Below are 16,449 nucleotides of genomic sequence, written 5' to 3'. Positions count from 1 at the left end.
CAAACTGCTGAAGACTGAAGACTGAAAAAAAAGTCTTAAAAGCAACAAGAGAAAAATCCTTTATCTACTGGGGAAGAATGATTCAAATAACTGCAGATTATTCATCAAATACCATGGAGGTCAAAAGAAAGTGGCAGAATATTTTTAAGCGCTACAAGAAAATAATAAATGCTCTATATCCAGCAAAAATCAGCCTTCAGGAGTGAAAGCGCAATAGAGATGTTCTCAGATGAAGAAAAACTGATGAAGTAAAACTAAGAGAATCTGTTTCAAACCAGCAACTCTAAGGAGAAAACCTAGAACATAAGAAATAAAGGAAGAGCAATAAAAATTATAAATATCTAAGTAAATATAATAAATTACTCCTGAGTTTTTTAAACTATATTTTTCAGTTGAAAGCTAAAAAAAAACCAGCATTGTTTGATGAGATTTTTCAATGTATGTATATGTAATATAGTAAAGCAACTAGTACATAAAGGAAGAAAAGTAAAGTGACCTACATGGTGGTAGGTGGTAAAACCTTCAGTTGAGGTAGGAAAATATTATTTTAAGTAGACTGTGAAAAGTTAAGAATGTATAATATAATCTCTAGAGCAATCAAAAAAACCATGCAAAGATATACACAGTCTAAATCACAAATTAAAATAGAAGAATTAAAAAAACGTTCAAGTAACCCAAAGGCAGGAAAAAAAGATTTCTTCCAAAACCACAAGCTACAGAGTTCCCACTGTGGCTCAATGGTAACCAATCTGACTAGTAACCATGAGGATGCAGGTTCAGTCCCTGGCCTTGCCCAGTGGGTTAAGGACTGCTGTGAGCTGTGGTGTAGGTCGAAGACCCGGTTTGGAACTGGTGTGGCTGTGTCATAGGCCACCGGCTACAGCTCTGACTGGACCCCTAGCCTGGGAACCTCCATATGCTGTAGATGCAGCCCTAAAAAGACAAAACAAAACAAAACAACAAAAAAAAAAACCCCACAAACTACCAAAACTCAGCCAAGATGAAAAAGATAACCTGATTAGTTGTATAACTATTAAATAAATTAAATATGTAGTTAAAAATGGTTCAGATGATTTTACTTGTAAATTTTACTGGTCATTTAAAGAAGAAATAACACCAATTCCACATAATATTCTCCAGAAAACAGAATAGGGTGTACTCTCCAACTCATGAAACTAGCATTACCCTGATTAAAAAAAACAAAGATAGTACAAAAAAGAAAAAAGAACAAAAGAAAGAAAAGAAGATGTACAGAGCAATTTTTTTTTTTCTTTTTAGGGCTGTACCCTCAGTATATCGAAATTCCCAGGCTAGGGGTCAAATAGGAGCTATGGCTGCCGGCCTGTACCACAGCCATAGCAATGCAGGATCCAAGCCGAGTCTGTGACCTACACCACAGTTCACGGCAATGCCAGGAATGGAACCAGGATCCTCATGGATACTTGTCTGATTCCTTTCCCCTGGGTCACAATGGGAACTCTCAGATCGATATTCTTCATGAACATAAATGTAAAAACTATCAAAAAATAGCAAATATATCAAAAAGTATAATGCACTATAACAAAGTGAGGTTTATCTTGGGAATGCAAAAGCTGGTTCAATAAGAAAAAAATAAATTACTGTAATCTACTGTATCACTTTTTTTCTTTTTTCTTTTTAGGCTGACACCTGCAGCATATGGAGTTCCCAGGCCAGGGGTCAAATCAGAGCTACAGCTGCCAGCCTACACTACAGCCACAAGCAACATCAGATCTGAGCTGCATCTGCCACCTATGCAGCTTGCAGCAACACCAGAGCCTTAACCCACTAATCGAGGCCAGAAATAGAATCTGCATCCTCACAGATACTAGTCGATTCTTTGCCTGCTGAGCCACAACTGGAATTCCAATGTACTGTATTACTAATCTAAAGAAAGAAAGAAAAAAAAAAAAACCCACAATCTTATCAATGGATGCAGCAAAAACACCACAAAATTAAACACTGATTCAAGATAAAAACTCTCAGCAAATGAAGAACAGAAGGGAACTTCCTCAACGTGACAAAGGATATCTTCAAAAAACCTACAGCTACCATTATAATGATGAAAGACTGAATGCTTCTTCCCTAAAATCAGTAACAAGGCAAGGATGTCCACTCACCACTCCTATCCAGCATCATACTGGAAATTCTTGCTAGAGGAATAAAGCAAGAAAATAAGGCAAATAGATTGGAAAGGAGGTAAATAGAATTGCCTCTATTCATAGATTAATTGTCTCTATAGAAATCCCAAGGAATCTATAAGAAAACTCCTAGGATAAGTGAGTTTCGCAAGGTCACAGGATTCAAGTTTAACATAAAGAAATCAACCGTATTTCTATATATGGTCATGTACAATTGGAAACATGATTATATACAATAAATTTCAGTGAACTAGCTACAAGTCAGAAAGATTCCCACTAAATTTGCTACTAAGCCAGTTAAAAGACATAGGTGTTTCTATTTCATTGACTAGTTAATTACCTAATTTGTGGATTACTCTTAACTTAGTTTAACTAGTGTGCTCAAAGGGACTCTTTCTTTCAGGAGAGAATGCCAAAAGCACCTCATAGGCCTCAGGGCAATTTCATCTCCTTCACTTACTGCTTTGGACTTTCCTTAGAGGAATGCCAGTTTCTTCTTCTTCCTCAAGCAGCTCAGCACTTCGTAGGAGAGCACCCATCTCTGGGTGCATGTCGTCCACACTAGCTTCCCCTGAAGCCAGTGCTCTGCAGTGCAATGCCAAGGCAACATCTTGGTTATAGAAATGAAAATACCGGCATATTCTACTTGCTTCATGCACACAGCCATCATCCAATAGGTGCCCAATCAAAAAGTTTAGGGACGCCTGCTCCTTCCAATCCAGTCTATTCTCACAGTTGTCTTTGGAAGGAAGGCCATTAAGTTTTAAGTACTTTGATGTGTTCAGAGCAGGCAACTTAGAGAATGAAAACTCACTGGCTAAACTATCAAAGGAAAGTTCACCACGAGTTGAGATGTGTTGAGAACATCTGGGCTCTATTTCCTCCTGATTTCCTCTGAGAGTGTGCTGGGTGATACGGCAGAGCCAGATTTGCTTCTCTAGCTCCTCCAGCTCTTCCAGAGGCACCGGGTCCTCCTGGGAAAGCCAGTGCCCTGCTAGTGTTAGCAGCAGATGGCGCTCCTCAGTGTTGCTCCATCCCTTCTCAGCTGGGCATTCACATGCCTTAAAAGCCTGGGCTGAGAAAAAGGAAGATGCTGCTTTGCTTGAAATGCAATTTTTCTTAAAATTCTCATGACATTTTTTCCAGAAGTCAATTCTTGCTTGTTTCAGAGACGACTGGTCAATGTGTTTTAAGGCCCGCATTTCCTGCGTTATCTGTGAAATTTAACAAAGCAATTTTTAGCTTCTCCTGGGGATAAAGAAGTATCATATACATTAAATTATAAGTAAAGATAAATGTGGATAAAAAATATCATAAATGCTAATGCTCCCTAAATATACCATACACGTTAAAACCCAAATCAATTCAGGAACATGAAGGATGGCTACAGATTTTTTTTCTGGAAAGTTAAGGTATGAAAAAGACTTGTAAATTTATCTAATTGAGGAAGCCAACATTGGAGTTCCCATCGTGGCGCAGTGGTTAAAGAATCCGACTAGGAACCATGAGGTTGCAGGTTCAATCCCTGGCCTTGCTCAGTGGGTTAAGGATCCGGCGTTGCCACGAGCTCTGGTGTAGGTTGCAGACACAGCTCGGATCCCGCGTTGCTGTGGCTGTGGTGTAGGCTGGTGGCTGCAGCTCCGATTAGACCCCTAGCCTGCGAACCTCCATGTGCCATGGGAAGTGGCCCTAGAAAATGGCAAAAAGACAAAAAAAAAAAAAAGAGGAAGCCAACATATATATATAAATATATGTTCCATACATACACACACACACACACACACACACACACACACACACACACACACACACGTATCTTGGCCTTAGGATGTGGAAGTTCCAAGACCAGGAATCAAACCTGCACCACAGCAGTGACAATGCCAGATCCTTAATCCACTGAGCCAACATGGAAACTCCTGAAGCCACCTTGTATTTATTTCTATTCAGTGTAAAATAGTTATAGCACGTCCTATAAGCTAAACTTATATTTAAAACAACCATTCTTCAAAAATGGGTATTCTAGGCTCATCCATTTCTGAAAATAATGTGTATGTCAAAAGTGAAAAAGCATCATCTCCGATAAATTACATATCTCACTGGATTCTCTGTTTTATGCTGCTTCAAAATGCTAAAATTTTGGAGTTCCTGTCGTGGCTCAGCATTAACAATACTGACTAGTGTCCATGAGGACACAGGTTTGACCCCTGTCTCTGACCTTGCACAGTGGGTCTGGTGTTGCCATGGGCTGTGGTATAGATCCCAGATGCACCTTGGCTCCCACACTGCTGTGGCTGTGGCATAGACCGGCGGCTGCAGCTCCAATTTGACCCCAGACTGTGAACCTCCATATCCCATAGGTGTGACCCTAAAAAGAAAAAAAAATATATATATATATATATAACTTAAAAGACTAATATAATAATACCTCTTCAATAACCAAGTTGTCCACTGGTAGTTCAGCTAATTCTGCTACCCTCCTGGCCAAGGCAAACTGTCCATCTGTCTCTAGCTTTTCCAAAATAGACTTACATTCATGTTGAAAATTTTCTAGGCTGTAGTTGGTAATAATTATATGATTAATGGTTATGGATGTATCCTTCAAAATTTGGCTAAGGACACATAGCTTCTTCACATCTGGACCTGTGGCAAAGAGAAGCAGATATAAACACTTAAACTGTAAAATACTGCCATGGCATTTCAAGGGTAACTAAATATGAGGGGAGAGTATGTATGTTTAACATAATAATGTAATTACAGGGAAAACGAAAACCTGCTTTTTGTTCTTGTTGGCTGGCAGAGGAAGAAAAATGCAGCTCCTACATAGTAAGAACTATTAGAGATTAGCACACAGACTCCACCTACACATCTAGCTTTATATTCAGGGCAGACACTGGGGGCCTACTATGTATTAGCAACTCAGTTAACCTTGGGAAGATTTGGCCATTCATTCAGGTTAATTCCATCTTTTTCTAGATTTTTCTCCTACCTTGGACAAATTTGTTTTTATGATTGTTCACTCATTCATTCAATTCAGGCATCATGCATCATGTGGATCAAGAAACAGAATTAGTAGGACAGCTAAAACTGCAGCTGGTCAATAGCCAAACTGACAGTGTATGTAATGCGATACACTGTCTTCAGAATGGAGCACCACTTAATCCTCCAGGCATCTAACTTAACCCAGGGAGACCCGGCTAAGCATTTCCTGATGTCCCTAGGAAATTCTCTTTTTTTAATTGAGTATAATTTTAAGTCAAATGACTTTTAATTGCGTATAAGTGGCTTACTAATAATAATACTTATTATTTGTTTTATTTAATACTAATGGTATTATAACGTTAGTTATTATATTAGTTTAGTGATTCTAAATATGTTGTAGTGATTCTAAATTTTTATACATTATAAAATGATCATAAGTCTAATTACTATCTGCCACTATACAAAGTTATTACACTTCCCTATACTGTACATCACATCCCCATGACTTATTTATTTTATAACTGAAAATTTGTACCTCTTAATCCCTTCACTTATTTTGCCCACCCTCTCCGCCTTCCTCCCCTCTGGCAACCACAAGTTTGTTCTTGGTATCTATGAGTCAATTTCTGTTTTGTTATGTTTGTTCATTCATTTTTCTTTTTTCTTTTTTTTTTTTTTTTTTTTTTTTTTGCTTTTCAGGGCTGCACCCACAGCATGTAGAAGTTCCCAGGTTTGGGGTTGAATTGGAGCTGCAGCTGCCAGCCCACAGCCATAGCTATAGCAACGTGGGATCCCAGCAGCATCTGCGACCTACACCACAGCTCATGGCAACGCTGGATCCTTGACCCACTGAGCGAGGCCAGGAATCAAACCCACGTCCCCATGGATACTAGTTGGGTTTGTTTCCGCTGCGCCACAAGGGGAACTCCTGTTCATTCATTCTTTAGATTCCCCATATAAGTAAAATTGTATAATATTTTTGTCTGCCCTAAAAATCCTTATCCTCAATAACATTAGGAATTCTCTGCCAACAAATTGTTTGGCTGGGTTTCTTCTATTCCAAATAGAGCCTATGTGTGCTCTACCACAAAGGAGGGGCATGAACGACATTCCAAAGGAGCCTGCACCCAATGCTGCCTGCTGGAGTTCCTGTGACAGTGAGACACCCTGCACAACAGCCAGCAGTGTAGGCATGCTGGGTTTCTTTGCTGGCATCATATAAAACATGGATTAAAAAATATATATATTTCTTTTCCCTAAGTATTATACATGGTATACACATTCAAATATTCTATAAAAACCATATTTATATGAATAAATTAAAGTAACAGTTAACAATGTAGACAATCCCTGTAATTTTTTTAAGGTTAGCATAACTCTGGCAAGAAAACAGGAAATTCATTTCTGAAAAAAATTAAAGTTAATACATAAAAGGATCTACTGTTTGGTCTATAGAGTAACTGATAAGTATCAGCTTATATACACTTATATACACTACCTTTTGGACACATTTACCCTTTCTTTCTAGTCATCAGCCCCACAGCCTACAACATTGGCACAGAGCCCATGCATTCCATCACTGTCCTGTGCAAATGTGAGCTCTCAAGCTGAACATCTGTGATTTAAAATGTGATAAAATAACCCTAAATAGTGAAAAATGCCAGCATCTAGTGTAAGAACGCTATTATCACTCAACAAAAACTTAAAATTATCAAACTAGCAGAAAAGAAGGCAAAGCAATATTAATTTCACTCAATCAGCAACAAGACTAGTGACTGCCAATGTCTGGAGGAATCTGCTAAAAACAGGCAAACAGTTGGTCTCTTGAAACTTTCAAAATAAATTAAGCATTCCTGAAACAAGTGTGTGACCTTGTGTAACAATGACATGTTAGGGTTACTTGTCAGAAATAAAGAATGATAGTGACAGGGTGGTCAGAGGCCAGTAGGGGGAAATCTGGCTATTTGCCAGAATGAGTAGATAGCTGTATTATTTGTGTTATATTCTATTGCATTATTTGTGATATGTTTTAAGTGCTTTAACCATGACAAGTTAAACCTCTTCTTTACACCCCATTCTGGGCTATAAAGGCAATGTTTTATATCATATGGATTTTAATTTTCTGAATTCCCTTCTAAAATACATTCAAGATTAAGTAAGTTAACCTCCTAACAGCAACGTAACTGTAAGGATTATCTTACCATCAGAGAAGAGATGCTGTATTCCAACAAACAGCTGCAAAAGCTTTCCCAGCTCATACTGGGTCCTACACTGCTGCAGCATAAGCTTCAAAAGAAAACAGACATGCTCCTTCAGCCAAGGGGCAGGGATGATAGCATGGACCCTTGGAGTTGCTGTTTCAAGCTATGGAAAAAAAGAAAGGGCCAGAGAAAGTGATTTCATAGGAATAGCAAATCAAAACCTCCCAACTTGGGAATGTCTAAGAATACCAGGATACCATCAAAGGCATCTCCCATTACAAAGTCTTATTCAGGTCCTTTCCAAACAGCAGGAATTGGTAGTACAGATCAGAGGAGTAGCAAAAATAATCCCTCCTTGGCAGCTTTGTAGTTTCTCTCCTCAAGGGATGTCAGGTGTAGAGAGTCATATATGTAAAAGTCATAAATGGGAAAGAAACCCAAATACTGAATGCTAACTATGGAATGAAGCAATGCAAATACCCCCAAGCTAATGACTGCTAAAACAGTAGCCCTGTGAGTTGCTGTGGAATGAACAAAATCCTTAAAACTCCAACTGCCACTTCCTAAGATTCAAGAGCAAAAGTAGGGTACAACACATGCCCCTGCAAACAACATCACCAAAGGGGTGGGCATACCACCTAAGCCACCCTCTGGCCTGATTTCTATACCCGCCCCTGCCCTGGCCCCATATAAGGAACTAGTTCACCCCCGCCTTGGGGAGTGAGCAAGCAAGGTAACCTGTTGCTTGTTTTTGCTTCCCCCCGCTGCAGCAGGGGCCCAAATAAAGCCTTGCCTGAATTTTCCTGTCTGGCTGCCCATCAATTTCTATTGATTAAGGAGGTCAAGAGCCCTGGATAGTAATAAGATGCCCTTGGGTATGGTGATGCCTTTTACCTAGTGAGAGGGGCCAGGGATCAAACCTGCATCCTCATGGATACTAGCAGGGTTCTTAACCCATTGAGCCACAGTTGGAACTCCAGTGATGCCTTTTTAGATAAAACAGCAAAGAAAGACTCCATGAAAGAAATAACTGATAAGCTGGACTTCATTAAAATTTAAAACCTTTTGCAGTACAAAAGACAATGTCAAGAGAATGAGAAGACGAGCCACAGACTGGGAGAAAATACTTGCAAAAGACGTATCTGATAAAAGACTATTATCCAAAATATACAAAGAACTCTTAAAATTAAACAATAAGAAATCAGATTCGGGGAAGAGAGGACAAGATGGCGGAGGAGTAGGGGGACACGCTCGCCCTCTCCCACAAACACAACAAAAAAAGCACATCTACAGAATAAATGACTCGCACAGAACAGCAACCAATCGCTGGCAGAGGAACCTAAACTCCAATAACGGCAAGAAGTTCGTGACATTACTGGGCAGAACGGGAGAAAAGAGGAGAGTGAGAGAAGGTGAATCCGAGCGGGACAGGCGCTCCCGAAAGGGAACTGCGGAGGAGAAAGGGATCCCGCACCCTGGAAAGTCACCTACCGGGGGAAAGATCAAACAAACCGGAGGAATCTCCAGATGCAGAGAAGAGTGTAGCAGTAAGTTGGAGTACTGAAAAGCCGATCAAGAACCCAACGGATCATCTGAACTCCGGGCACAGTCACCAAAAATTGAGACGCCTGGGTACCAAATCCTCGGCTCCAGAGGTTAGTCCCCGGGAAAGGGACGGGGGACGCCTGGATGGGGGCTGGGTACCGAGACCTCGGCTCTAGAGGTTAGACCCTGAGAACGGGCTGGGGGGGCGGGGTGGAGCGGAAACTGCTTGGGAGGTCTAGAAACCATTTGACGGGGCAGAGACTGCCTGGGAGACTAGAAAACAAAGCTGTCACAGAGGAAGGGAGCAATACTCTAGGGGCGGGGAAGTGGAAAGCCGCATCAGAGGGAACCTGGGAGAAGAGCCTGGTCTGCGCCCATGCTGGGGAGGGGAGAGAAGAAGGGGTGGGTCCCCATAGAATACCCCCCACGCCACAGCAAGCTTACAGGTCCGCTAGCTAGCAGAAAGCTGTGCTTCCCAGTGCATCCCCTCCCCCCACCCCCACCACCCCCTACGCTCTCACCGAACCTGGGGCTGCCTGCCATCCAGGAGGGCTGGCCTCAACAATTGCCTGAAGCCTACCACCACAGGGGCTGTCCCTGCACAGGCCTGCTTGCCCTTTGGAGGGGCTACACTTCCGCAGAGCAGCACCAAACACCACCAGCCCCCGAGAAAAGGCCTGCAGCCCAGAAAAGCTGCAACAAGCCTGGCTGAGTCAGGAAAAGATCTCAGACGGTTTTTCTGAGTCAGGCTGCCCCAGGGAGGAGCCTCTTGGATCTCCAACGGCCCTGCTACCTGCCCAAGCCCCCAGGGGGTGCCCTAGTGGATCAGCTGCATAGGAATGCCAGCTCCAGGCAGGACCCCCTGCAGCCCAGAAAAGCTGCAACAAGCCTGGCCAAGTCGGGAAAAGATCTCAGACAGTCTTTCTGAGTCGGGCTGCCCTGGGGAGGAGCCTCTTGGGTTTCCAGTGGCCCTGCTACCTGCCCAAGCCCCCAGGGGGTGCCCCACTCCCACGGAATAGCTGCTCAGCACCACCAGCCCTCTGGAAGAGCCCCTGCAGCCCAGAAAAGCTGCAACAAGCTTGGCCAGACTGTGAAAAGATCCGCCTACATTCTCAGGCTGTCCTTCTGAGTTGGGCTGCCCTAGGGAAGAGCCTCTTAGGTTCTCAGTGACCCAGATAGCTGCTCCAGCCCCCAGGGGGTGCTGCACTCCTGAGGAACAGCTGCCCAACACCGCCAACCCCCTGCAAGAACCCCACAGCCTAAAAACACCAGAGCAAGCTCTGCATGACCAAGTGAAATCTGCTACCATCGTGGTGTGGACCTCCCAGTCCTGTCTGCCCTCAGGAAGCCCTCCTTTGCTTCAAAGAAACACTGTTAGCCCCATCAACACTCCAGAAAAGCCACACTGCCTCAAAAAAGATTGACCAACAACGCCAGCCCTCAGGAAATAGTCCACGGCAGTGACAAAGCAAACACTGCCCAATAACGGAGAGTACAACTCCCTCAGGAGAAAGAAAACAACAAGCAAGATGAAGAAGCTGAGAAACCACCCCCAGTCAAACCAACAGGAGAACTCACCTAAAACAGTCAACAATGAAACAGATCTCTGCAGTCAGACAGACCTGGAGTTCAAAAGAGAAATAGTGAAAATACTGAAGGAATTAAGAGAAGATATGAACAGTAATGCAGATACCCTCAGAAAGGAACTAGAAAATATAAGGAGGAGCCAAGAAAAACTAGAACATTCGTTTGCAGAGATGCAAACTGAACTAGGGGCAGTAAAAACCAGAATGAGTAATGCAGAAGAACGAATCAGTGATATGGAAGATAGAATAATGGAAATCACTCAATCCGGTCAACAGACAGAAAACCAAATCAAAAAACTGGAAAGCAATATAAGAGACCTATGGGATAATATAAAGCAGGCCAATCTACGCATAATAGGAATTCCAGAAGGAGTAGAAAAAGATAAGGGGATGGAAAATATATTTGAAGAAATTATCACTGGAAACTTCCCAAATATAAAGGATACTGGGTTCAAGATACAAGAAGCACAGAGGGCCCCAAACAAACTGAACCCAAATAGACCCACAGAAAGACACATCATAATAAAAATGGCAAAAGTTAGTGATAAAGAGAGGATCCTAAAGGCAGCAAGAGAAAAACAGAATGTTACCTACAAGGGAACCCCCATAAGAATGTCAGCTGATTTCTCTACAGAAACACTACAGGCCAGGAGGGAATGGCAAGAGATATTTAAAGTGCTAAAAGGAAAAAATATGCAACCTAGAATACTCTATCCAGCAAGAAAATCATTTAAAATAGAAGGGGAAATAAAAATTTTTTCCAACAAACAAAAACTTAAAGAATACAGCAACACAAAACCCAGGTTAAAGGAAATATTGAAAGGGCTTCTCTAAACCAAAAAGAAAGGACGGAAAGGGAAGAAAAAAGAAAAGAAAAGAAAAAAAAAAAAGAAGAGGAAGAACTAGGACTGAGGAAACCGCAATCAGAGAGCTGTCACTCAAATAAGCCAGCATACAGATTTAATCATGAACATGCTTCAAACAAAATAAAATTAAAAAGAAAAAAATAAAAAAGAGTCATCAAAACCATAAAATGTGGGCAAAGGATGTTAGGAAGTAAATAACCCCTTTTGTTTGTTTGTTTGTATGTTTCTCTTCTTAATTTTAATATAGTAATGAAGGGTTTGAACTTACAGGACCATCAGGCTAAAACACACAATTATGGGAAGGGGTTAGCATACTTAAAAAACAGGGCAACCACAAGCCAAAAGCAAATATTGCATTTGCAAAAAATGAAAAAAAAATACACTCAAGCAGATAATAACAGGAAGAATGGAGAACCATAGAATCAACTGGAACACGAGGTTCAAATGGCAATAAATAATCATCTATCAATTATCACCTTAAATGTCAATGGACTGAATGCCCCAATCAAAAGACACAGAGTGGCTGAGTGGATAAAAAGGCAAAAACCTTCAATATGCTGCCTACAAGAAACTCACCTTAGGATAAAGGATACATATAGATTGAAAGTGAAAGGGTGGGGGAAAATATTTCATGCCAATAGACATGACAGAAAAGCAGGAGTCGCAACACTCATATCAGACAAAAAAATAGACTTTAAAACAAAAGACATAAAGAAAGACAAAGAAGGACACTACTTAATGATTAAGGGATCCATCCAAGGAGAGGATGTTACTATGGTCAACATATATGCCCCAAATATAGGAGCACCCAGATACATACAACAAATATTAACAGACATAAAGGGAGATATTGATGAGAATACAATCATAGTAGGAGACCTTAATACCCCCCTCACATCAATGGACAGATCCTCTAGACAGAAAACCAATAAAGCAACAGAGATCCTAAAGGAAACAACAGAAAAGTTAGACTTAACTGATATCTTCAGGACACTACATCCGAAAAAAGCAGAATACACATTCTTCTCAAATGCTCATGGAACATTCTCAAGAATGAACCACATATTGGGACACAAAGCTAACCTCAATAAATTTAGGAGCATAGAAATTATCTCAAGTATCTTCTCTGACCACAATGCCATGAAATTAGAAATCAACCATGGGAAAAGGAAAGAGAAAAAACCTACTGCATGGAGACTAAACAACATGCTACTAAAAAACCAATGGGTCAATGAGGAAATCAAGAAGGAAATTAAAAACTACCTTGAAACAAATCATAATGAAGACACAACCGCTCAAAATCTATGGGATGCTGCAAAAGCAGTGCTCAGAGGGAAATTTATAGCAATACAGGCCTTTCTCAAAAAAGAAGAAAGATCCCAAATTGACAACTTAACCCTCCACCTAAATGAATTAGAAAAAGAAGAACAAAAAAGTCCTAAAGTCAGCAGAAGGAAGGAAATTATAAAGCTCAAAGAAGAAATCAATAAAATAGAGACTCAAAAAACAATAGAGAAAATAAATAAAACCAAGAGCTGGTTCTTTGAAAAGGTGAACAAAATTGACAAACCCCTGGCCAGACTCACTAAAAAGAGGAGAGAAAGAACCCAAATAACCAAAATTATAAATGAAAAAGGAGAAATCACAATGGATACAGCAGAAATACAAAAAACCATAAGAGAATACTATGAACAACTATACGGCAACAAGTCTGACAATCTGGAAGAAATGGACAATTTTCTAGAATCTTACAGCCTGCCAAAACTGAATCAAGTAGAAACAGACCAACTGAACAGACCAATCACTAGAAACGAAATTGAAGAGGTCATAAAATCACTCCCTACAAATAAAAGTCCAGGACCAGATGGCTTCACAGGTGAATTCTATCAAACATATAAAGAGGAATTGGTACCCATCCTCCTTAAACCCTTTCAAAAGGTTGAAGAAGAAGGAATACTCCCAAAGACATTCTATGATGCCACCATCACCCTCATTCCAAAACCAGGCAGAGATACCACCAAAAAAGAAAACTATCGCCCAATATCATTGATGAATATAGATGCAAAAATTCTCAACAAAATCTTAGCCAACTAAATCCAACAACATACCAAAAAAATTATACACCATGACCTGGTTGGGTTCATCCCAGGTTCACAAAGATGGTTCAACATACGCAAATCAATCAGCATCATACACCACATTAACAAAAAAAAAGTCAAAAATCATATGATCATCTCAATAGACGCAGAAAAAGCATTTGACAAAGTCCAACATCCATTCATGATCAAGACCCTCGCCAAAGTGGGTATAGAGGGAACATTCCTGAATATAATCAAAGCCATTTATGATAAACCCACAGCAAATATAATACTCAATGGGGAAAAACTGAAAGCCTTCTCACTCAAATCTGGAACAAGACAGGGATGCCCACTCTCACCACTGCTCTTCAACATAGTTTTGGAAGTCCTAGCCACAGCAATTAGGCAAACAAAAGAAATAAAAGGCATCCATATAGGAAGAGAAGAGATAAAACTGTCACTGTATGCAGATGACATGATACTATCAGCAAAGTAGCAGGATATAAGATTAACATTCAGAAGTCAGTTGCATTTCTGTATACCAGCAATGAAACATTAGAAAAGGAATACAAAAATACGATACCTTTTAAAATTGCACCTCACAAAATCAAATACCTCGGAATACACCTGACCAAGGAGGTAAAGGACCTATATGCCGAGAACTATAAAACTTTAATCAAAGAAATCAAAGAAGATGGAAAGAAATGGAAAGATATTCCATGTTCCTGGATTGGGAAAATCAATATTGTAAAAATGGCCATACTACCCAAAGCAATCTACAGATTCAATGCAATCCCTATCAAATTACCCAGGACATTTTTCACAGAACTAGAACAAACAATCCAAACATTTATATGGAACAACAAAAGACCCAGAATCACCAAAGCAATCCTGAGAAACAAAAACCAAGCAGGAGGCATAACTCTCCCAGACTTCAAGAAATACTACAAAGCCACAGTCATCAAAACAGTGTGGTACTGGGATCAAAACAGACAGACAGACCAATGGAACAGAATAGAGAATCCGGAAATAAACCCTGACACCTATGGTCAATTAATCTTTGACAAGGGAGGCAAGAACATAAAATGGGAAAAAGAAAGTCTATTCAGCAAGCATTGCTGGGAAACCTGGACAGCTGCATGCAAAGCAATGAAACTAGAACACACTCTCACACCATGCACAAAAATAAACTCAAAATGGCTGAAAGACTTAAATAGACGACAGGACACCATCAAACTCCTAGAAGAAAACATAGGCAAAACACTCTCTGACATCAACATCATGAATATTTTCTCAGGTCAGTCTCCCAAAGCAATCGAAATTAGAGCAAAAATAAACCCATGGGACCTCATCAAACTGAAAAGCTTTTGCACAGCAAAGGAAACCAAAAAGAAAACAAAAAGACAACTTACAGAATGGGAGAAAATAGTTTCAAATGATGCAACCGACAAGGGCTTAATCTCTAGAATATATAAACAACTTATACAACCCAACAGCAAAAAAGCCAATCAATCAATGGAAAAATGGGCAAAAGACCTGAATAGACATTTCTCCAAAGAAGATATACAGATGGCCAACAAACACATGAAAAAATGTTCAACATCACTGATTATAAGAGAAATGCAAATCAAAACTACCATGAGATACCACCTCACACCAGTCAGAATGGCCATCATTAATAAGTCCACTAATAACAAGTGCTGGAGGGGCTGTGGAGAAAAGGGAACCCTCCTGCACTGTTGGTGGGAATGTAAACTGGTACAGCCACTATGGAGAACAGTTTGGAGATACCTTAGAAATCTATACATAGAACTTCCATATGACCCCGCAATCCCACTCTTGGGCATCTATCCGGACAAAACTCTACTTAAAAGAGACACGTGCACCCGCATGTTCATTGCAGCACTATTCACAATAGCCAGGACATGGAAACAACCCAAATGTCCATCGACAGATGATTGGATTCGGAAGATGTGGTATATATACACAATGGAATACTACTCAGCCATAAAAAAGAATGACATAATGCCATTTGCAGCAACATGGATGGAACTAGAGAATCTCATACTGAGTGAAATGAGCCAGAAAGACAAAGACAAATACCATATGATATCACTTATAACTGGAATCTAATATCCAGCACAAATGAACATCTCCTCAGAAAAGAAAATCATGGACTTGGAGAAGAGACTTGTGGCGGCCTGATGGGAGGGGGAGGGAGTGGGAGGGATCGGGAGCTTGGGCTTATCAGACACACCTTAGAATAGATTTACAAGGAGATCCTGCTGAATAGCATTGAGAACTTTGTCTAGATACTCATGTTGCAACAGAACAAAGGGTGGGGGAAAAAATGTAATTATAATGTATACATGTAAGGATAACTTGATCCCCTTGCTGTACAGTGGGAAAATAAAAAAAATATTAAAAAAAATAATAATTTTGACCACCATTCATATTCCCTACCTGCCCCACCCAAGACAACTATGATTTTCTTTTTTAAGTTTATTACAACTATATGTATTCCTTAAAATATTTTATTTGTTTCTACTTTACAAAAATGTAATAAACTTATAAGTAATATTTTAAAAAAAGAAGTAATCAAACAACCCTATTAAAAAAAAAAATAGGCCAAAGACCTTAATAGACACCTCACCAAAGAACGAACATATACAGATGGCCCTTAAGCATATTAGAAGAAGATCCACACCATGTCATCAGCGAAATGCAAATTAAAACAACAATGACATATCACAATATACCTATTAGAATGGCCAAAATCTGGAACTTTGACAATATCAAAAGTTAACAAGGATATGGAGCCATAAGGATCTCTCATTCATCACTGGTGGGAATGTAAAACACTATAGCCATTTTGGAAGACAGTTTGGTGGCTTCTTCAAAACATACTCTCATCATATGATCCAGTACTCCTTGTATTTACCCAAATGAGCTGAAAACGTACATCCACACAAAAACCTCCACATGGATGTTTACGTTTAGTCATAACTGCCAAAACTTGGAAGCAACCAAGATGA

At 40.2% G+C, this 16,449-nt stretch overlaps 1 protein-coding gene across 3 annotated transcripts in view; it reads right to left on the bottom strand.

The window, feature by feature from the left end:
• SPG11 (SPG11 vesicle trafficking associated, spatacsin) overlaps positions 1 to 16,449 on the bottom strand; it is a 101,915-nt gene that overhangs the window by 17,170 nt on the left and 68,296 nt on the right. For all 3 annotated transcript variants that reach the window (XM_047766478.1, XM_047766480.1, XM_047766479.1), the window contains exons 28-30: positions 7,340 to 7,502; positions 4,585 to 4,799; positions 2,620 to 3,373 (exon numbers count right to left, since the gene is read on the bottom strand). In XM_047766478.1, coding sequence (XP_047622434.1) covers positions 2,620 to 3,373; positions 4,585 to 4,799; positions 7,340 to 7,502 — 1,132 coding nt within the window. The remainder of the gene's footprint in view (positions 1 to 2,619; positions 3,374 to 4,584; positions 4,800 to 7,339; positions 7,503 to 16,449) is intronic.

This window comes from Phacochoerus africanus, chromosome 2, assembly GCF_016906955.1.
Source record: "Phacochoerus africanus isolate WHEZ1 chromosome 2, ROS_Pafr_v1, whole genome shotgun sequence".
NCBI classification, from domain to species: Eukaryota; Metazoa; Chordata; class Mammalia; order Artiodactyla; family Suidae; genus Phacochoerus; species Phacochoerus africanus.
Note: the sequence above shows the minus strand (reverse complement) of the source record. Positions and strands in the feature narration are given on the sequence as shown.